Here is a 22422-nt window from a genome sequence, read left to right as displayed (position 1 = left end):
AGAGCAAACAATTGCCAATGAACAGAAGTAGAAGAAAGCATTTGTGTGAAGCCCCAATAAAAAAAGGCAGGGCACTGTGTGGGCGAGGCCGAGTCACCATTCATTCCCAGAGAAATTAAGTTAGAACTCTGCGGTGGGAATGTGGTGTGTGATCTCTGGTCATGCCATGTTTCTCTAGTCTCCCACTGTCTAGCATTCTGACAGCACCACACGGAGTATAAAATTAAGCAAACATTTCTCAAAACCAGCTTCAGATGAGCATCTAACAAGGGCTTAAGAACTTAAAGGTTTCCCAGCCTATATACACAATCAACCAAAAAGTGACAGGAAACCAAGAACCATCAACATGAAATAAAAGATTTGCAATTGTATGATTGTTTTTCCAAAGTTTGTGTCCACTAGTCAGATGCCAACAACATTTACAGCCAATTCCACACAAATGTCACGTCCACAAAACTGATAAAAGGCTATTTATTTTGAACATTTAATTTAATGAATGGAATTTGAGGATGTATCTATATTCAACCCAAGTGGTTACATGAAAAACTGATTCACTCATACTAAGCTTATCCATGCTTGGAGGCATTTTTGAAAATGTCACATCCATAACAGTGGAACAGCCCCACTGTTAACACACAAATATGGAAACATCTCTGCTGATTCATAGTCACAGTGATGAAAGGAAAAGACTTGCGAGAAAGCAGCTATTAAAGGCCAAAGAGAAGAAAGTCTCTCTCAAAGGAGCACCCATGTTAGTCTAAATGCTTCTTACCCTCTCTGCTCAACTCCTGTCATCACAAGACCAGTAAGCCTGTTCTCCACCAGATGAAAACTATGGAAAAAGGCCAATCACGTGAAGGGGGCTCTGCTTTCCAAGCAGCACAAAGCTGCCACAGTACAGCAGCAATATAAATACCATAAATCTTCCCACTCAGCTCAGCTTGGCTCACCAGCACCCGGGAACCAGGCTGATTCAGAAAATGTGGCAGCAGCTTATGCTAATCCATACATCATTTCACACAAGCAACAACATATGTTCATTTAACAGCAGATGACAATCCATGACACAACTGAACACGATTTTATTCTGCATCACTTATATAGCCAGTGAAAATCAAGGTGGGTTAGTTTCACAAAACACTGGTCTTTTATGAGTGCAGGACATTTCACAGGACACAAATGTTGGCACGTTCTGCAGCAGTAGCACCACTAGAGGAGACGAGGAGGCATTATGAAGGGGATGGAGAAGCGGCCTGACTGGTGGCTCACTGGGACAAAAAGAAACAGCCCCCCCTCCTCCATGGACTTTTCCAGAAGGAAGGAAGACCAAGGGAGTATGACTGTACACCAACCCTCTCCCATCTTTTATCGGCATATATATTAACACAACAACGTTGACACATAGCTCACGGTATAACAGGGCTTCAGAAGGGACAAAAACCAGGAGAATGAGGTTGACGAAAGAGAATTAGGGACGGGCAATAATATTATTACTAAAATCACGGTATTTTGAACTTTTTGGACGGCAGATGGATACAAAAAGTGACATTTATTTTATAATTGTTGGAGTAACAATGCAAAGGGAATGACAAGCCGCTTCAGCCAAAAACAGTTCATTTTACGTTTCATGTGAAATAAAACGCAGGGTTACCAACTTTGGTCAGCTGACTAGTGAGATTTTCAGTTCAAGACAGGTACACACACATGCACACGCATTTACATGTATGCAACAGATTTTTTTTGACCTTTGAAATGGTCTGTAGGGTTTGCAAACTACCCCAACGCTTTTGATGTGGCTAGGGTTGGTTTATAATGGAATAATATAGATTTGCCATAGGATTACTTGCGTGCGCGTGAGAGTCTCGAACTGTGAGTGCCACACCAGATGCGTAAGAGTTGGCAACCCTGAAAATATATGTTTGTTTCACCAGAGTTGATTTGTATAAAAAAATAACTATATACTGTTAATATAAACCTTGACAAACATGATGTCGTCACCAATTAACTGTCTATCCAACATTTTACAAAATACTGCGTTTGAAAACTTTTCAGCCGTAGTATTTCAGGACTGAACAGCCACTCTGTTAGGAAGTTCATGGCTTTTTGAGTAAGGGTGTTAGATTCGCTGCTGTTATTAACACCAACAGTACATTAGCGCAAACAAAAGGGCTGCATATGCCTAAGTATGTATTGCTTGGAGGTTGAGTTTGATGTTCATTAGTATGGGAAGCGGGCGGTTCTAGTGTTAACTGGGTAGTTGTCCCTTAGTAATAGAGGGAAAAAAAACGCAAAAAAAAGTTACATATACCATATAAAGGACAAGTAAGATTTAAATTGAAGCTTTGAAAAAAAAGCTTTATTTTTTATAAATAGGCTGTTGTATAATTATGTAGAATTCTCACGGTGTTACCGATACAAGGCAAATCCATATCGTGGTGCACAATCACACCAGTAATGACTATGACACCGGTGTACCGCTCACCCCTTCCGAGAATCCCATCTCATCTTAACCCAGTGGGGGGAACTGGCGTAATAATGAGCCTTCAACCAACTGTATAGCTTACATGTAAGGTTAAGGATCATTGATTCTGACAGTTTTGTGTGCTTGTTGGTGGGCTCAGATGTTTTTTTAATTGTTAAAAATCATTTTAATTGTTAAAATTTTAATTACCATATCAGCCAAATTATATCAGTTCAGTTTTTTTTTTCTTGTGTCAGAGAGTTTCACTCTGTGTGTGGGGTGGAGCAGGTAGCTCAATCAAACACTGCAGGGTAAGAGTTGCGTTACTCTACCCCGAGCACAGACAGCACCGTCCTCAGACAGAGCTGCTAAGAACAATGCATGGCGGAGAAAACTGTTTGTTCGAAAGCCTGGTTACCATTCACTTGAGCTGATGCTGACAATAGTCCTTCTGTGCAACTTGTTTGCATTTGAGAGCGGAGATTCGAACAATTTGTCAGACGTCTAGATAAAAAGTGCATGACTTTGCGCAGTTAGTTTCCTCATTAAACGTCTATCCTTTATACAGGCTTATCCATAATCACTAGAGGCTTGCATTGAACTTGAATACAAGACTGTAATACAACAAAATTATTTTATTTTCTGCAATCGATAGATTCTGATAGTGAGTTTGGCTTGTAAGCTGTGTCTGCTAACAACATAAACAACATGTTAAAGAAAGGTTTTGGGCCTTGTACACTACTCATCATACCATGATGCACTTACTAGTGTTTTTTCTTCTTTCAAAATATATTAGAGTGTAATTGTTTTAATGTGCATGGAATACTGGAATTGTAGAATGAATTGAAGATGAAGGCGCTATAATAAACACTAACCTTGCATTTTTTTGTTCTGTTTTAGTAAATGCTGTCTGATGACTGAACAAAAATCTAATCCTGTATGGCAGCATTTCACCAAGCCAAGTTTGTTATTGTTTACAAGTTGTATTGCTTTTGCTATTTAAGTTTATATTTAAATTTACAGTCAGTATTCAATAAATGCTAAGTTGAGAAATTTTGTGTTTCGTTTGTTGTTGTGTGATTTCACAAGTGCAAATAGAGGGGAAAACGTCCAATTATTGACAAAAAAAACTAAGTCGGCAGCATACTGGCCATCGGCTGGCGCTGACTCCTAAATATCGGAACAGGCTATTGAAAACCCATATCGGTCGACCTATAATATTAAACACCTAATTATATGACATAATTAGGCAAGTTATTTTTTAGTGACAGTTGTAACTTTTTTTTTTTTTTTAAATCTGCAAGACACCTTTGTACAAACTGTGTCAAGCTCTGCCACAAAGGGCAGTGGCACATCTCCAGCAGAAAGTCTCCAGCCCACAAGCACGTTTACCAGTCCAAGATATGGTGTTCATTCAGTTTTTTGTCCTTATATGGTAGAAGGCAACAAAGCCACTGGTTTTGAGTTTATCACCACCTCTGCTGTGGAAGAACAGTTTATGCTGATGCTACTATTCTAAGTTACAGCTTTCTTGTTTGTCGCAGTTCTGCACATAACCTAACTTGTCATTATGAATGGAACTAGAAACACCCTATGATGACATTTGAGAATGAATCCCCAATTGATTTATTATAGATGTGGCATAAACTATCAACCAATCAATCAATCCATCCACCATAATGGTGTCATGATAGAGACTTAAAAGCCTTCAAAACACCCTTTGTAAAGATATCTATGGATTACGGACCAAAAGGACCAGAAAGCAAGTTCATACCTGCCAAACAGCCTAATTCTTCGACATTAAACCCATTCTATCTACACAAAAAATGTATTTTAAATAAGCTGCCAGTATTCCTCATTAAGCTGGCACCACAACATGCAGGCACCACTAACGCTCTTTGGACAATACAAGTGTTCAATTCGGCAGACTCACTTTTTATTTGAACCCTTATTTGCTGTGCACCGTCTTTCTTATGCTATATTGCTGAGTAACCAAGGAGAGTGATCAATGCTTTTAAAAAACTCAAGTAATCATGACAGCTCTAGAATCAAGAAAATACTTGCATACCTGCATTGCTCATACAACAGGATATCATAAAAACTGTATACCACATACGAGAACATGCAAGGTATTTACTGCCAAGTAACAGAGGGGAACATCACAAATGACTACTCAAAACACCTGTGCAGGGACACCAAAAATCAAATCACATGCTCATAGCTTTCAGGGTCTTCCTGCTACCATCAAGGGTAAATTCTTTCAAATACCTTGAAAAGGATCATGGAGTCCAAAAATAAAACAATATTCCACTAATAAGAACTGGCAATTTTCAATATGGTATCAGTGATATTAGACAGAAATATACTGGTTACCGATCAGATTTTCCAATGCAGAGATACATACAGGCAAAAAAATTAATGCATTACATGTTACAAAATTACAGTTACAAAATTAATTCCATCTGTTTACTTTCTGCTGGACAACTTCCTGGTTTTCCACAGCACTTCTCTATAACCTTCAAGTTAGTGTCGGTGCTTGGGGTCAACCAATCAACAAAATTTATTGCTATAAGACCCACCCAGGAGTTCTTGGTAAGTATAAAAAAAAATAAAACTATTTTGGACTTTAGGAGACGGAAGCAAAGGGGCCACCAACCCATCAGCATTGGTGGTGAGAAGGTGGGGGTGGTTCAGAGCTTTCAGTTCCTCTGGGTTCAGATTAGCTGTGATCTGTCACAGACCACAAACACCAGCCATAGCCAAAAAATGACTTCAGAGGCTCCATTTCCTATGGAGGCTGAAGAAAGCACAACTTCCACAGCAGTTCCTGGTGAACTTCTACAGGTGCACCATAGAATCAGTGATCACATACTGCATCACTGCGTGGTACTCGGAGAACAGGAAGACACTGCAGTGAATCATCAGGACAGCCCAGCGGATCACTGGCACCCAGCTTCCATCACTGGAAGAAATCCATCGCGCCCAGTGCAGCCGGATAACTGAAAAAATAATCAAGCACCTTACCCACCCTGGACACAAACTCTTTACACATCTGCCATCTGGTAGACGCTACAAAACCCTGAATGCCCGCACAACCCGGCTGAGGAACAGTTCACATCACATCCATCACACTTCTGAACTCTCAGCACTGATCTCTGAAGCAATACCCCACCCACATGTGCAATTTCTATATGTATGTGCATTTAGTCCACTTGAAAACTCTACCTCTGTGAACTAACTTACCAGCACCTTATTTTGTGTGTGTGTGTGTGTGTGTGTGTATATATGTGTGTCATTTTATATATATATATATATATATATATATATATATATATATATATATATATATATATATATATATATATATATATATACACTTATACTACGGGACCGTTGAATGCTTTAATCTGATTGGCTGACGAACGTTCTGAGGTGTGCAATTATTTTCAGATAACCGCACGGCGAACGTAGTTCCAGGTAGCTCTCTTGACCGCATTACAGTTCCATATCACTTCGCATAGTTAACTGTAATAACGGAAATTAGCATACAGTACCTATACAGCACACAGGACTAACAAAAACAACAACATGACAGACGATTTTCCGAAAGTAAATTTTAATATTTACGGTGAATATGAAACTTTCAACAACTGGGCTGCAGCAGTATTAGTTAGCCTAGTGTACCAACTTAAAGGCTATACATGACATTTCTCACTAGCAAGGTAATAACAGCACTGCATCTTAAAGCAGACTTACAGTTTAGAGACGGTGCTTCAGAACACTGTTGAGGGACACACAGAGGTAGCCTAATTCATACAAGCTCTCTCTCTCTCTCTCTCTGTTTCTCTTTCTCTGTGTCTCTGTCTCTCTCGCTCTCTTTCTAATAACTTCATTATTAACTGCATTAGTCTGCTATCAACAGCTCAAGCCTCCATTGCCAGCTTTAAAATGCCGTTTTGGAGCTAGCAAAAGAGTCGTTGGATGAGATGCGGAAGAAATAATCCTACTCACAATAGCGATTTAAGTAGAAAAACCGGACGAATCCCTTGAAATATATCATCTGATCAATGTCTTGAGGTGTGGCAACCGTAGTATAAGCGGAATAATTGACTCCGGACCGTTGAATTGTTAGAAAATAATGCACACCCGAGGTGTAACGGCCACTCCGCATTACCACCTCGGGTGTGCATTATTTTCTAATAATTCAACGGTCCGGAGTCAATTATTCCTTACATATACATATATACATATACACCCACACGCTTCAGAATCTAATTGTAAGAATACTGTGCATCTGCTGGTGTTTTCCAAACTAAATCTCATTGCAAGTACAATGACAATAAAGCATTTGTCATATTTCGGAATAGGGGAAAAAAGAAGGGGTTCAGGCACACCAGAGGAACTACAATTGGGCTGAATTTCCTGAGGTGGGAATGTAACAGAAGTTTTCCTGGTTTCTGAAAAAAGTTCATGCAGTGGGAAAGTGCCTTATATTCAGAATCGAACACTTTTTCCATGCCATTTTGCTGACAGAATTTACAGTAGTGGTGATGGGTTACCATTCAACAGATTCCATCACTGCACACAGTATAAATAGAATTTCAACAAAATACAATTAGCCATCAAATTTTAAAAAGTGCAGAAGTACTAGAAACAGCTGTACGATAGCCAATAAATTCCTCGAAAATGTATGACTACACGTTTTTGTGTTTGTGAAACGTGCCCTCAAATATAACATTTTCTAGTGCCTCTACCTCACTATTCCTCTGCTCTTGTCTTAAATTTACAGTTGCTATTATTGGGCTTTACAACCAGAAATGCTTGATTTGCGTATTACATGAGCATGCAGCTCATCTGCACTGACCATTCATGGGAGAAATTGGGCAGTATTTCAGGCTCATGCACATTTACAAAACAGTTTTGACGTTTCCGAGAGGAAACGTGTGTACACCCGGTCAGAAAAAAATCCAATTATTGCGCGTACACAATTTTTCTTGATGAAATTTTGAGACAAGACCCCAGTTCTTGATTGCATTTGTCATTCTCACTTATTTTTGTTAAATTTCTAACGAACACACCATACAGTCTGTAAGCGAGTCTGACAGCAAGTACAAAAATGATTGATAGGCGGAGAGCACATGCAGAGCTCATCCAAAAGCAGCAGCAAACTTTTAACATACTAGATAATATTGAAAAACAAAACAATCATTAAAACTGTAAAGCTAAGTTTTGCTTCCTATGAAAGTAAAAATGTTGTGGCAAGTCTTATTGATGATCTTATAACAGGAGGTCTTAAGGCAAGTGCACCAGGATGCTGCAAGATACTTGGTTAACCAATTCAGAACCTCATAGATCAGTGCACTGAATCTGACAGGCAAAGCAACACTATCCACAGGGTTCAGGCTCTTCGTGAGGTTCATTTTCCAGAGGAACACAATAAATATTTCATCAGCCTACAACATTAAAATGCTGTTTAATCTGACAAATTGCTTTTCATCCAGAGAAACTCACAGTCCAAAAAAAAGTTTTTCAATTAAAATAAACAAATTTAATCCCTCACAAGCCATTAACCACAGCCAATTAGAAACTGAATCACTGATGGAAGGCAGGGTGAAAAAGCAGAGCTTGGCTCCTTGACCAGGCTGTCCATCTTCTAACTGCGTACCCTGTTTAGAGTCTGGTTAAGTCTTCGGATTGTAGGAAGAAACTATAAAAGCTGGAAAACACACACACACACACACACACACACACACACACACACACACACACACACAGACTAGAAGGTCTAGACTTTACGGATTGTAATACCTGAATCTATAAAGACTGACCACACACGCATAAAACAGGTTTAATTCCATAATGACAAAGATCTGCCAAACTGAAACCCCAAATAAAAAAAATACTGCATTCATATTGCTCATAACAATTCTCTGGCAGAAATGTAAATATTTCTTTTGAAGAAATTCCATTCATTCCTTTCAATAACAAGAACTTGGACTACCAAACTTCTAATCATAAATCTAGATACCTACAGCTAGGTCTGTCACACTTATTAAAATACATACGCATTTGTGCTGCTACAAGAAATTTTTGCATGTATTGCTTTACGGCAGTGGTTACTCGCCCCTCGGGACCCAATGCCCTGCTTGTTTTCCAGCTATCCCTGCCCTACACACTGCTGATTGACTGAACACACCTGATCCAGGTAATCAGAAGCGGAAAGACAGCTGGGACTTGTGTGTGGGGCCGGGATAACCAACATGCAGGGCAGTGTAAAATCAGTCAGATGGTATGCGATCGGGAAGAGACAACACCCCATGTTTATCTCCAGGTGTTCAACTTACTTGTTGTCATCATATCGGGCCCCCATTTGTTTACAAAGCTTAATAGACAAATGCATTTATGTTCAAAATATTCAAATATTCAATATTTAGTTCTTTATAAGGTGTATGTGTAATATTCAACTATGGTTAGGCCAACTCTAAGCTGAGTGCTAAAAAATGAACAGAAAAAAATTATTTGTACGACAATCATCAATTAAAATTCAGCAGCTGTATCTCTTATGTAGAAGGATAGCATATTGTTCTGGTCAAATCTGTGCAATAAACATCATAATGACAGAAGCCACAGGGAGGTCACAGGGAATGCTGGATTGCACAATATCCCAGGATTGTACTGAATCTTTAAATAAATAAATGGACATAAATAAATAATAATAATGATAATCTTACCTGGTGTTTCAGATGCAAGCAAGGAAACATTTTAAAAGTAACCTTAAGAGTGATGGACTACTTCTGGACCATTTCATTTGCCATCCTCTGATCAATGAAAACCCATTCAATAAAAGGGCCACATCCCGTAATAAAGAGTGCAGAGGGTGGGGGAGCTGAAACTCACCTGGGGCAGAGCCGTATTGAGCTGCCTCTGTAGTGCATCACGCTCATGGCTGACCTCATGCAGCTTGCTTTGAGTCAGCCCAAGGTTCTCCTGGGTCTCACGCAGCGTCTCCAGCAGTCGGTCCCGCTCCTCCAGCATTGACACCATGAGAGACTCAAAGTGTCCATCAGAGTCTGACTGCAGTGGAGAGCCTGAACCACAGCTGCCACCACCCCCTGGTGGGATCTCTGCCTCGCTGATTGTGGGCATCACCTCGCACATCATCTAGGAAAGAGAACGAAAGGTTCAGCTGTCGCACTAATGCACTGAGCAAAAAATATGCCGCTTAAATGTTCCTTCTTTAAGGTTTAAAATGAGTCAAATAATTTTAACCATAAGGATGAAGGCAAAAAGAAAAATGTTACGGCTATATATAAATGCGTGCACGCACGTGTTTGTGTGTGTGAGATAGAGAGATGGAGCACTGGTCACTACCTGGATTAACCTAAAGAAAACGAGAACATCACTAGTCAGTGACAAGAAAGAACAAAGTAACACAACCCAGAATTAATGTAACAAACAAGTTCACAGGAAACCGACCAATAATCTGATGCTCACTGTTCCTAGGTGATCAAGACAAAGTATGCAACCAAGCATCCAAGGCAACAAAAAGATATTATTGCCATTTCAGTACAAAGACCATTTCTTAAAAAAATATATATTCCACTACAGCAAACAGAAAGGCCAGAGAGGTTCTCATCACATTTACCACCCAGTTTAGTGCACAACACAAGGAAAAAGGCTAAAAAAATGTAAACTTACACATATATTTATATAGAGGTTAAGCCAGTGTTCCCCTACCATTATATTAGGGGGGCACCTGCCCCCCCCCCCTTGAAGGTCAAGTTTATTTAATTTTATTTTCTACATAGATACAAATCACAACAGATCATTTAAGGTTACCTTTCCTATAGAACAGGTCTATACGTTGTCCTTTTATTAAACAAACTAAATAGCCTTGTTATTTATCTTATTTACAGAACAGCTTGCCATTTTTCTCTACACTATCGCGCATTTAGGATTCTCCTCTGCTCTCTGTATCGCGCATGGCAAAGTTCCGCCCTGATGTGTGCGCAGACACGTGTGAGCACACATAGGTGAGCACACTCCCACCAGCGGAAAGCACGCGTCAGAAAATATGTTGCGTCAACCACCTAGAAGCAGACAAAAATATCTGCATTTTTTTAAAGTGCTGTCCCAAAAGATTATTCTTTAAACGATTAATCTAGTGAATATTTTTTTCTGATTACTCAACTAACCTAACTAATTTTTCAATTGATTTGATGACAATTGCTTAAATATATTTAAGTTGGTCAGTTAATACGACAATTCACCCCCTCCCCCCCACACACCTGAAATTCTCATTAACATTTCAATTTATTAAAACATTTCTTAAATATTAGAGCATTATTAAACAAAAGGCAAATCTTTAGAAATCCTATTGAATCTCTGTCAGACTGAAGTTAATAATCACTGCAATAGTTCTTACTTATTACATTACACCAATTTGACTTTAATGTTGAAATAGATGCTAAAACATGGAATGATTTCATAACTAGAGAAACATGTTTTTAACAAACACTAGCAAAGGTAACAGTTAAGCTTACTTCAGTGAACAAGGAACGATTTAGGCTAGTGTGTATGTGTAGTCAAACGATAATTTGTCTCTCTTACATTACAGAACAAGTAAACAGAAAATATAAAACGACTGAAACAGCGTCATTAACATCAGCTACAGTAGAGGTGCAGAAAAGGTGTCATGACTGAAGTATTCCCAAACTTTGGAAGACTGCATGCAAGCTTTTTTTACCACACGTTTCTCCAGAGGCTCCGGAGCTCTGTTGGTAGACACAGCCATGTTGCCTCATGTGCGTGGGGGGGGAGCAAATTTCCTTTTTGTATGGTGGTAGGAGATCTCTCATAAATATTTGAGAGAAGTGCTACATGTTTGGCCAGTGCATGCCTTGCAAAACAGTGTGATATTAGACAAAACTATATCGGAATTCAGTCTATAATTGATATACTTTTAACGGTGCCAGCAGTGAAGCAACTAGCCAGCTTATTAGCGGAATAACTTTGTATTATAAATGAAAACCATGTCGCAGGTCCAATAAATAATATATTGTAGCTCTCGAGTGGCGAAGAGATCGTCAGGTGGACAGTAAAGTTCAGCTATTAGCAGACTGTTTTATTGCTCAATTCTTAAAAGAACAGTGTTAACATGCTTCCGAATAAAAGTACTTTCCCTTCCAATATGTTTAGCTTATCACTTAGTGCATTGCAGTTACTTCACAAAACATTTACGTGATTTTACACAACGCATCGACACTAAAATTCCATGTCTACACACTTTTGTAATCGACATCGTCCATTACGTCAAATAATCGTCCCAGCCCTATTTTTAAACACTCCCAGGGTGGTGAATTGTCAAATTGTCATAAAAAGAAATGTTCTGATGTTTAAGTTGTTATATTGACTGCTGTCATTAAAGAAACACATGAACACCATGAATCCTGTCTGTGTCCGTCTGCAGCCCCCATCCCCCCCAAAGCTGTAAACCTAGGGGAAACACTGTAATCAGTCATAAAATTACTAAATATTCCATACCATTCAAGGCTTCTGATCAAGCAATTCTTAGAATTTTGAGTTAAAGCCAGATACAAAACAGCTGAGTACAAGTATTTTTTCTAGAGGTGCACGAATCCCACTTTTTCAGTGCAGATAAGATCCTGATAACTGAACAGAGGGTATCGGCCGATATGAGTACTGATGCCAGAGCTCTATTTTAAAACTAGCAAATATATATGAAAAAAATTTACAAATTTTCTCCCACTGGCAACACTGTAGGGATGTGCAATATCAATTAATTTAACATTACAGGGTGAACATGCAAACTCTACCCACACAAACCAGCGTTTTCCAGCAACACCGCAACCTACCTCTCCATTCTGTCGATGGCTCCTTTTCAAAATTATCTAGTACATGTAAAAAAAAAAATCTGCCTAAAGTTTACTGCTACTGCTTTTGAATGAGCTCTTTATGCACATTCTGTATTACAGGGCTGTCAACTCTAACCTTACGCCAAATCTATATTATTCCATTATAAACCTGAAATTGGTTACATTTAAAGCGCTGGGGTAGTTTGCAAACCATGCAGAATATTTACAAGGTAATAAAACTGCTACATACATGTTAATGCGTGTGCAAACTTGTCTCGAATTGAAGATCTCACGTCAGCCAACTGACCAAAGTTGGCAACCCTGTATTATGTAAGCCAAGTGATGGGGCCGACCTTAGTTATAGTAGCTATTATTTTGACAAACAGGAATCATAAAAAGTATATTAAGCAAAATAATTTAAGTCAATGTGATCACAAAGACAGGCAAAGCTAATCCATGAAGACAGATGGCACACATCTATGGTTAACCTCACATTTTTTTTCCTGAATGTTTAAGATAAATATCCTTGCACTGCAGGTATCTTTAATATATTATTTAAATTCTGCTTTGCGATACTTAGATGACAATTTTAATTTACTTTTAACGGGTATTAAATTGGAGCTCTCAAACTTATGTGCATCTTCCTTCCACCATATTTTCCAAGTAATAATGAAGGAAAATTTAAAATCAGTGCTTTTTAGTAATCAATTAATTAAATTCAATCACCTAATCATGACAGTTCTAGTTTTTACTAAAAGCTGTGTCCTATTTTTTTCAAAATACATCTGAAAAAGAGAAAGTTGGCAATGCATCCCTCAGTGTTGTGTAAATTGTTGGCTTCCCTGGCTGTGCTACTGCTAATATTACACTGATAGTGGCTGTTAGTAAAGACAGTAACATGCAGATTAACACAGCTGTCATATAGTCTTATTATGGGTCAACCATTTACCCACTTAATGTGAGTCTGCTGAATCAAAAACATTCTCTACCTTCAAGTGTGCTGGAGTTTGTAATATCTTAAACCCCCCCCCCCCCCCAAATAATACATTTGTTTTTGGAATGTTTGCTGTTTATGCTATTAAGTTGCTGCACTTATTGTAATCTGACTGCCTGTGGTTGCTGGTTAACTTATATGTTCTTCTCAAAAGTTATTTTTCTCTATAAAAGGTAAGATTTGGTATTCCAAAACCTTTTTTCTTAAAGATAGTTGCCAAAAAGTGGCGAGTCATCTTCTATTTGGGGCAATAGAGTGTTTCGTTGTTGCACATTCCACTTACATGCCCAATTGCAGAATCTTTCACCACCAATTACATGGTAAGCTGTATTTATGTAATGTTTTAATGCCCATGTCTTAAAGTGTCATTATTATTATTATTATTATTATTATTTACACTCCAAGTGTCTAAATATTTAAATTCTATTTCTCATTTCCACTATGACTAACATTTTCTGTGACATAACAGCAGGGATTTTCACCATCGATTATATCAAAAATCAAGTAATCTACCGAATCTGACAATCCATCAAGTAATTGCTTATGTTCATAATATATTATGATGCACAGATAGAGAGACTTCTGGCAGATAATCTGCTATTTCACAATGCGACACAGATACTGATCACAATACCAAATACGAGGTTCCTTGAATAACTCCACCCAAATACATTTTTTTTTTACATTACGCTCCAAAAATATGAAAAAGAATTCATTTGCTTGGTAAAGACACACCAAATTGGTCATACAACAGTCCCAGAACACTATACAGTAAAACCTCGGATTGCAAGCATAATTCGTTCTGGAAACGTGCTTGGAATCCAAAGCACTCGTATATCAAAGCCAATTTTCCCATTAGAAATAATGGAAATTCAGTTAATATTTTTAGGTTGTGGAATGAATTAATATAAAAATGATTAATACAAAATATAAAAGTAAAAATACATAAAGTGCAGGTTAATTTGTTTTATCTTTGAAAAGAATCATGGATGTTGTGAGGGAGACGAGAGAGAGAAGAGGGTTATTTTGTATTCGTTTATCAAGCTAAAATGTATTAAATTATTGCTCGTCTTGCAAAACTCGCAAACCAAATTGCTCGCAATCCGAGGTTTGACTATTTTATAACCAGGAACACTACCAGTCAAGTTCTTCCACACACAGATTTTCTACATGTCCATGTTACTAAACATTTACTACAAATACACAATTTTCTTGCTAACAAATAAACTTACACCATTTGAAGAACTTTATTAGCAAGAAAATGCCATATCTTCAAAGTAACCTTCCTCCAGCAGAGGAGGAAAATTGAGGCACTTTCAACAAGGGACATTAAATACTGCTCTGGTTCATGAAACGTAACCAGTTAAAGAACAGCCTAGAATTTGACTATGCAGTTACCACATAACCAGTTAATAGGATGTCAGACATGCACTCTTTACTCTTACACTCTTACATACTCTTTCCATGTCATAAAGGAAACTTGTTTTGACTGGTATTATCACTTATAGTTGTTCACTCAACTTTCCAGTGCTTAAGAATAAAAAAATAATAATTCAAAGGTTATGATGTGCAAAATGTTTTACTGGTAGTGTAACAGGTATATATTTATACTGCAAATTAAGTACGAATTAGCATATACAGGTTAAAATGTATGGTAATTCATATCAGCACAAATGTACATAAAATAAATAGGGTAAGGTCAATGCATACTTGCATACCAGTTATGTTCATCGCCGTTTATAACTGTATACATATTATATAATAATATTTACAACAGAAGAGCTAATCATCAAGTGTGATAAAACTCAATTTTCTGAGTAATATCTTGAGTTTGCACTTTTCTTTTGCTATTAAATGCTTGCATTACTGGCGGGCTAGCATTATTCGGCAGTATTGCAGCCTTCATTATTGGAAAGAATACATTCTTCAGAAACTCTTCATACTCTTTACCGTCTTGCCTTAAGGTGAGCGATCAAATGTTGCGTTGTGTTCGTGAGGATGATGTTAAATTTTTGCAAATCAGTGTTGGCTAAAAAAAAATGCATTTCTAGTGTCGTTTCCACTAACATTAAAACAATTCCGCACAGACATTTTTCTAACTGTACTACATGGGTGTACAAAGCAATAAGGGTCACCATTTTAAAAGGGAATTGTGGGCAGTAAATATAAGCTGATTTCTAACAGGCCAATGCCAACTATCAGAAAACTATTAGCGCATCTCTATTATAATATAATTAGTGCAAAGAAGGAACCAACCAGCCATTGCAGGGCGCGCACACACACACACACACACACACATATATACATATACACACACACACACACACATATATACACATATACACACACACACACACACATATATACACATATACACACACACACACACACATATATACACATATACACACACACACACACACACACACACCGTTAGTTTAGACACACCAGTACACTTAGGCTACAAGTTTTTGTGCAGTGAAAGGAAACCAGAGTATCCACAAAACCATGCACACACAGGGTGAATATGCAAACTGTACTCATACAAAGCGGCAATGTGTGGCTACAGTGCTACCAAACACAGCAGACTTGAAGTATGTGCAATGTTTACATGGCATTTCAAACATGTGCAATTGTAACACAATAGTCTGCTGGGATCAAATCATCAATAGGTTGCACTAAAATATTGTTACTCAGTCACTGGAAACTGAATTAGCAAGCAATTTTAATGATTTGTCAGCACTGCTTTGTGTGTGCTGGGACAATTCAGGTCAACACCAACAACTTTTTTTTGACAAACGGTGTCAAGTTCTATTTAACTATATAGCCAATTTTCCGATTCCTAAATATTGCAAAAACTTCAAGTATTGCAATGTGAACTTCGCAATATCATTCAGCCCTAAAACACATAATACAGTATCAAAATTATTATATGTAGAGATGCACTAATTGCAATTTTCTTGGCCAATACCGATTTCAGATTTTTTTTTTTTGCAAGTGCGACTGCCAATACAGATTTTTGTCAATCCCAATTCTTTCCAAGAACAATAATTGACAGCATAAACAAAGTGTTCTGTGTTCTGTTCTAGAAAGAGGTACTGAAAATGAGTTTCAGTACATCCAACTTTACCTGATATATTTCTTTACCAAATAAGAACAGGTGCAAGAGATTAAAATAAAACAAATGTCAGTTACTTATACCGTTTTCCAGCATGTTTAAATTTACCAGATATCACGACACTGACCTTTTTCTTTTTTTACTTGTCTTAAAATAAAGAGGTTCATAGGTTACAAACCTCCAAATAGTACACTTAAGTTCTCTCTTCCAAATAATAGGTAGAGGGTAATATTATCAATAAGAACACCACGTTATGCATGTACAATTTTTACATCACTAGTAAGCTAGATTAAGATGAGGCTTTTTCATACCTTCATACTGTACAGACATTATAGAGCAGGGGGTTGATGTATTACAAATGCCAAGCAATGTATCATCTTCACTAACAGTGAAGAACTTCCGTGATATCGACATATCAGCATATGGCTGAGAATGTGCATGCAGCTGTGAGGCTTTTGCCTGCATGTATGACGTGTGGTGTGTGTGTAAAACGGATACATGAGACTGACCAGGCGATCTCTGGTTCAGGCCGAACATGCTGAAAATCGACCAGTTCCGGTACCTGGCCGATCGACTGGTGCATCTCTTATCTAGTAAAAATGGTGCACGTCAAGGTCTGAGATATATTAGATGGGACACTTAACATCCAGTACTTGTTGACGACATGTTGAATGCAGTATAAATGGACAGGAATAAATATCTGAGTGACTTTGTCAAGGGCCAAATTATTAACCACGTCAGCATGTGGCTGTGAGTGTGCACGCGGCAGTGAGTCTATGTACGCATTACGAGGGGCAACATTTTTTAAAACAGGAAGTACTGTGCTTTAACAAAGTAAAAAGATGTTGGTGGTGTGCGGTACTTCTCGCAGATTAAAGTCCAAAATGTTTTTTTTGTAAATATGGATTTCATTTTTATTTCAGTTCACAAATTATTTTCTCATTTAGTGTGTTTATTTCAGTTTTAGCCTATGATAACGACACTAGTTCTATCGCACATGAACGCACATACTGACAACGTCGATCCAAGTAGAATAACCCCAGATTGTAGTCTAAACATTTCACAAACACTTATTAAATGGAGATTCTAATACAGCAAGGAGACAACTGTACAGCTTTAATTATGAGTGCGTTTAGCAACTACAAGGACAAAAACTATTAAAAAGCTCTCCGTACTAATGGCAATTCAATAAACATGAATAGACAACACAATGGTTTTGCTTGTTCTGCCGGTCTAGACTAGCACTTGTGTATTTTCTCTTCCGGTGCTCATGGATAGCAGTAGTACCACCATGGTATGCCACCACACTTTGCACAGTGTAAAACTACCTTTTTGTTTTGAGGTAATTTGAATTACTCCCATAATTACGGTGATATTACAGGAAAACACTTATTGTAATGAAACGTCTTAGAAATCATAAAAGGTAATTTTATTAAAATAAAAAACGATGCATCGATTTAAAGCATTCAGTGTCAACATCGACGTCAACTAACTGCGAAAGCTCTACACAATTTTGTGTGACCACGAAATACAAATTCAAGTAGAGCTGTCATGACACCTTGATTAAACTAGATTGCTTGATTTGAAAGTTATACAGTTTGCCTTCTCGATTACTTACCCATATGGTGGAATAAAGACTAAGCATAGCAGATGAGAATCCAAATAAAAAGAGTGAAAGCCTCAGTTGCACGTGAGCACTTCAGATTAGAAGTTATTAAAAAGAGTCATCTGTCAATACTGCAAAGCATAACGGAAATATTACAGGCTAACCACAATACAACAACTCAAAAGAAACATCCATGGACTCACCCAATAATGCTGCCACCCAATAGACAACTATAAGCTACATGTCCTTCTTAATATAGCTGACCAGTTCCTATCCCAGGGGGATCTAACCGTTAGCAGCTAATTCTGCTAGCAGCAGGTGGCAAAGATGGGGACATTATGTATTGCCATATTTGTAAATGTTTTGAGAGTGCGATTTCTGTACATTGTGGACTATCATGTGGACAGAGAAAATGTCAAACTTCAGATTTTGGTCTGAATAATCTTGTTTTTATTGAATTCACAAATTTGTTAAATAATTTTGGCTTTTCATGTCATGGAAACCTCTTTGATTATTCAAAGACCTGGGTAGTACAAATTCATTTATTCTTACACTTGAACAAAATACTTAATTGAGTAACTGGATAAAATAACCATAAAAAAATAATCTGTAGATTACTCGATTATAAAAATAAACAGTTGCAGCTCTAGTTGTTATATTAGCATTTAAAATATTTTAATTACATCTATTTCTTATAATGCAAAACTAGTTAAGATGAGCATGCTTACAACTGGTAAGCTGTCAAAAAATATCCCCTGTATTAAAATTATTCCGTGGATGCTTCAGTTTTGGTGCAGTCTGTCTGAGGCCTATCACATGTAGATTTTCATCCAAAAGGTTTCTGAGAAGTTGGAATAAGATTCAAAGATCAAAAAGTAAAACAGAGTAATGAAGAATTATCAGGTTCACAAGGATAAACAATTTATCCAAGTTACCCTTCCATTTGCTGTCATTAAGCACCATTGCTTCAATCTGGGGGGGGGTCTCTCTCAGTCAGTCCCAGTTAATCACCCATACAATGACACATTTTTCAAACTCTGCAAGTTTCAAAAAGATCCATCCAATACTTTGAGTTTTCTTCTTATCAAGAACGTGTTGGAGGCAGCAGGACTACTCCAATTCCTGTACCAAGAAACAATTCCAGCTAACACAGGTACCGATTTATGTGAAATTGCAAGCTGACTAGAATTATATCTAGGTAGATAAAGCAAGTTCAACCAAATACAACAAATGGATGACCGACCGAGCAAAGTCTAAAAAAAAAAAAAAAAAAAAAAAAACACTGAAAAATCCAGTGTGAAACATGGCGATGTAGATGTTTCCCATAAACACACAAGTATTTCTCTACAAACTATTTTCTACTGCATTCAGCTTAATGACCAGAGTCCTGAAGCTAGCATGGTGATCAGTACATTTCAGCAACTGAAGCTTTCGGTTAACAAATAACTCCTTTACTCACCTGCACCCGAAATGCACAAAAACAATTTATCCTTATTTCACCCGTTCAAGTGCCATATGTTCTTCAATAAGATCATGCTGATTCAGAGCAAAGTTTAACTGGAAAGTCGTTTTACAAAATGCAGAAGATCTGATAGATGGCACATGACTACCATGAGTCTTCAACATTCGCAAAAGAAAGTGGGTTAAGGCTTATGGTCACTGTATATTTGACTACTACCTGGGTTTGTTCTTTGTCAAAAATGACATATTTCTAAAAAGTTAATGATCTCACCAATGTGAACTCGTTCAATAAACAGAAAATCATGTCCATCTGAAATGTCAAAGTACAGTTAGAAGGATATTATGCAACATGCCTGCTATAGGATCTATGGAAAGAGTAGCCAAGTGTAGTTTGGTATAGAATGGGCTTTGCAGTTGTATGCGTTATCAATCCTTGGTTATCATTTGCATGCAGTATACTAACAGAAACAAGGTTAAAGTTTAGTGAACAATCCTATAACATCCAAAGACATGCTTTGTTGTTTCTCTCAAAACGAAGTTTAGTTGCAGTGTAGCTGTAACTACAGCAAAAACGTGCCTTTATAAATCATCACACGAACCTTACCTACATTTTATCTACTAGGTATACAATCTAAATATGCATACAGAGCAGTAAACGTTACAGAGCAACTTCAGTCATACTAGGCCATATGGTATCAGTTCAGATGACACACGACATGTGACACTGTGCTCAGGTATTGAATTATTCCTGAAAAAGGGCTTATCTGAGTTTCAGTATATCTTAAGTAATTATTTCAAAAAGTTTTGATAATACAATCGAGAGCTACGGGATGTTTCCAAAGTGTCTACCGGAAATATCATCACTAATAACTGTATGTTGACAATACTATCCGTATAACAATAATAAAGAATAAGGACTGCAATAACGGTAACAAAGCAAATCCACAGAAACACTTACAAACATTTCAGTCTCGTAAAATTCCCAAACTCTAAACCCTTAATACATTTAAACATCCAAGTTCATTATATATTCAAATCTTAATACCTATTTTTTAAAGAATGGAGGTTACCTTGCCAGCAGAGATGAGGTGCCTTTGTCAGGTCCACTTTCTCCTTTTGTTTTGGGGTAACTTTCTAAATAGTTCTTTACTCCGGTTTCCCTCCCTTTATAATAAACTAGCTTGCAGCTAGAAAAATAATCATAAAAGTTTTAAGAGCGAGCATGTGCCTTAACATTAAACAAGGGGGAAAAATCCTTTAAAAAATGCTTTAAATTAGTTTTAAAACTATCCAAGCGAACAGATCCCAAAGGCCTTACAAGTAACACAGCGATAATTTTCCGGCACTTTTAGGGTTTTGCAGTATTGCCTGCTAGCTAGCAATCATAGCTAAATATTTTAAATATTTTTAAAGGAAAGCTCCAGTTGCGTTTTTTTAAGTATTACGATACGTTAGACATGGTCCCGAGCTTCTACTCACTTTACCTGCCCAGGAGGCAGTGAGTTAAAATGAAAACCCTGGAAAAAACTACACTCAATCTAGGCAAAGGAAAAACAGATGGGAAGCAAGCTAGCTAACAGCGGCGCTCATATCTAGCCGAAGCTAACGACGGCTAGCTAACGCCTGGGATGAAAAGTAACTGCTAGCAGCTAGCCAAGAGACTGCCGAACGACCATCGATGAAAATCCTGAAATCCTGAAAAGAAAAACGTCAAAAGAAAGTATAATCCAGCCTCCGCGTTCAAAAGAAAGCCGTGTGGGAAAATAAGCAAAGTTAAATATCCATATGGTATTTGCTTCGGTGTGAGTGGCCGTCGTCGAGGATCTTCAAGCCGCGTCACCACACTAGCCTGGAAGAGTCCGAGAGCCGATAGGGTGACAGGGGGACCTTTAACTTTCCCAAATTTATCCTCAACCGAAAAGAAGAGAGCTCTCCACGCGCTTCTCTGCAAGCTTGAGAGATAATAAATCCAACTGCCGTCCACAAATTAGGTTTCCTTTTGTCTTCCTTCCTTTCTCCCCTCTTTTTTAATGCCGGCTCTGCCAAACCGGGCCCCTTCCACTCGGCGTTAGAGTCCCCGCTCCTGTTATCTGCCGTTTCCGGCTCTGCCGATAAATCACTGAGCGCCGGTGACGAGAGCGCGCGCGGAGACCGGAGCGCGCGGCTGGGTATGTAGCGCCATCTCTAGCCTTTACTGTCGTACTTTCTATTTTTCATTAAAACCGAACTTTTCTTTTCGGTACCTGTGAGTTTCTTAAAAATATGTAAGATCAATTATATTGATATTAAATGTATGCTCTTAAAAATCTGTCTCCTCGGAATCTTAAGAAAATGATCGGGATGTGAAAAGCTTTGACTAAAGACGACGCTGACGTTCAGTTTTGCTTCTATTGTAACCGTCGGTAGACTGGCATCTTCTCAATGATACTAAGCCTCCTGGACAGACTACATGCTCAGCAAAACCTTGTAATCTGTTAAAATATACAGAAATGGTCATTTAATTTTAGTCTTTGTCGATTATGTATAATTGTAGTGCGCTCTAATAATTTTCATGAAGTTTTCGAGTAATGATTTTTGTTCACTCATAAAACGGTTATGTATAAAAAAGTTTATAATTTTCGAATATGCTTTTCAACTAGTAGCTACATTAAAACTACTTAAAACAGATATGATCTTGAAATGCCATATAAATTATGTATTATATGCAACAAAATGTGCAGATATATTGCCCAAAATTCATTTTAGTAACCCCTCAAATTATGTTTGAAGCTATGCAAAAATTATCCCATGAAATAAAGGACATAATCCGTATACATCATTTAGGACATCAGCCCACTGCAAAACACTTACACAATAGGAATAATTTAATCACTAATGGTGTTGGTGTCAGTTTTGTGTAATACCTTA

General features: G+C 37.7%; 1 protein-coding gene across 9 annotated transcripts in view; it reads right to left on the bottom strand.

The window, feature by feature from the left end:
• The window catches only part of LOC125723491 (liprin-alpha-1-like), a 61111-nt gene extending 40299 nt beyond the window's left edge, over positions 1 to 20812 (bottom strand). For all 9 annotated transcript variants that reach the window (XM_049000105.1, XM_049000107.1, XM_049000113.1 and 6 more), the window contains exons 1-2: positions 20586 to 20812; positions 9359 to 9622 (exon numbers count right to left, since the gene is read on the bottom strand). In XM_049000105.1, the coding sequence (XP_048856062.1) occupies positions 9359 to 9622 (264 nt within the window). In that variant the 5' untranslated portion in view covers positions 20586 to 20812. The remainder of the gene's footprint in view (positions 1 to 9358; positions 9623 to 20585) is intronic.
• Between the last annotated feature and the right edge of the window lie 1610 nt (positions 20813 to 22422).

Source organism: Brienomyrus brachyistius, unplaced genomic scaffold, assembly GCF_023856365.1.
Source record: "Brienomyrus brachyistius isolate T26 unplaced genomic scaffold, BBRACH_0.4 scaffold49, whole genome shotgun sequence".
Classification (NCBI taxonomy): Eukaryota; Metazoa; Chordata; class Actinopteri; order Osteoglossiformes; family Mormyridae; genus Brienomyrus; species Brienomyrus brachyistius.
Note: the sequence above shows the minus strand (reverse complement) of the source record. Positions and strands in the feature narration are given on the sequence as shown.